Genomic DNA, 943 nt, shown 5'->3' with positions numbered 1-943 from the left:
GCTGCAAATGCCAGGCTAAACCCGAAGCTGAAGAAGAAACAGAGGAATCGCGCCTGCAAGACTCAAATCTCTGTCGTCTCTTGCCTGGATGGCGCAATGACCATCGCTGCTACTGCAAGAGCCCTTCTCCAGCCTCCCCTCAAGTCCCAGGCAGGTTTGAAAGGCAGGAAGAGGAGAAGGAGGAAAGAAGACAGAGCATCCAGCCTGGGGATGCTGGCACAAAGCACTGGCAGACCAGTGAGTCCAGATGTTGCAGGCTGCAGTGCAGAATGTATGGGGAAAAAACTTTTGCAATGGGTATGGTCCCATCTGGGGAGCCTGTGGGGTCTCCACCTCTCCACCCCTGTGTAGTTCACGTCTCACCTGGACGCAGCCCTGGGTTCCCCACTTAGCTGTGAAGCCATCCCAGCTTGGGGCTGGGGTCAGGCTGGAGACCCCAGCGGGTCTTTCTGGTGGTTGGAAGAGGGAGACAGACGCTGCACGCAGGTGCTGTGCTGCTGGGGATGAAGCCAGTGGCATGGCTGTCCTGCCTGTCCCCTCCCCTCACCACCTTGTCCCCCCGCGCCAGGAGGACCCTTGGGTTGCATCTCTTGACAGGTCACCTCCCTCTCCTTCCTGAGAGCCCACCCCGGCCGTCCCCTCACCTTCACACGGAGGTAGAGGAAGGCGCTGTGTGGGTTTGCCCCCTGGGTGGACTGCAGCACAAAATGTTTACAGCCCCCTGCCCGAGCCAGCTCTGCTGCCTGCGCCACGTAGTCCCGGTCCACACGGACAAAGCCAGCCTGCGGGGAAAGCAGAGAGGAGGGTGAGGGTGATGAGGAAGGGGCAGGCAGGACCCCTGCCCCCCGTGGTGGTCCCACTCACCGCCCCAGCCTTGGCCCTGGTGGTGCCCAGGCAGCAGAAGCCCACGTCGTGTCCCTGGAAGGCGGTGGCGTGCTTGCTC

At 61.7% G+C, this 943-nt stretch overlaps 1 protein-coding gene across 1 annotated transcript in view; it reads right to left on the bottom strand.

Moving 5' to 3' along the window:
* HTATIP2 (HIV-1 Tat interactive protein 2, 30kDa) overlaps positions 1-936 on the bottom strand; it is a gene marked incomplete at its 5' end in the record, with an annotated part of 3,100 nt that extends 2,164 nt beyond the window's left edge. Inside the window, 2 exons of the mRNA XM_010077658.1 lie at positions 645-782; positions 865-936. Coding sequence (XP_010075960.1) covers positions 645-782; positions 865-936 — 210 coding nt within the window. The remainder of the gene's footprint in view (positions 1-644; positions 783-864) is intronic.
* Between the last annotated feature and the right edge of the window lie 7 nt (positions 937-943).

Source organism: Pterocles gutturalis, unplaced genomic scaffold, assembly GCF_000699245.1.
Source record: "Pterocles gutturalis isolate BGI_N339 unplaced genomic scaffold, ASM69924v1 scaffold6128, whole genome shotgun sequence".
Lineage (NCBI taxonomy): Eukaryota > Metazoa > Chordata > Aves > Pterocliformes > Pteroclidae > Pterocles > Pterocles gutturalis.
This window is presented reverse-complemented; position numbering and strand designations above follow the sequence as displayed.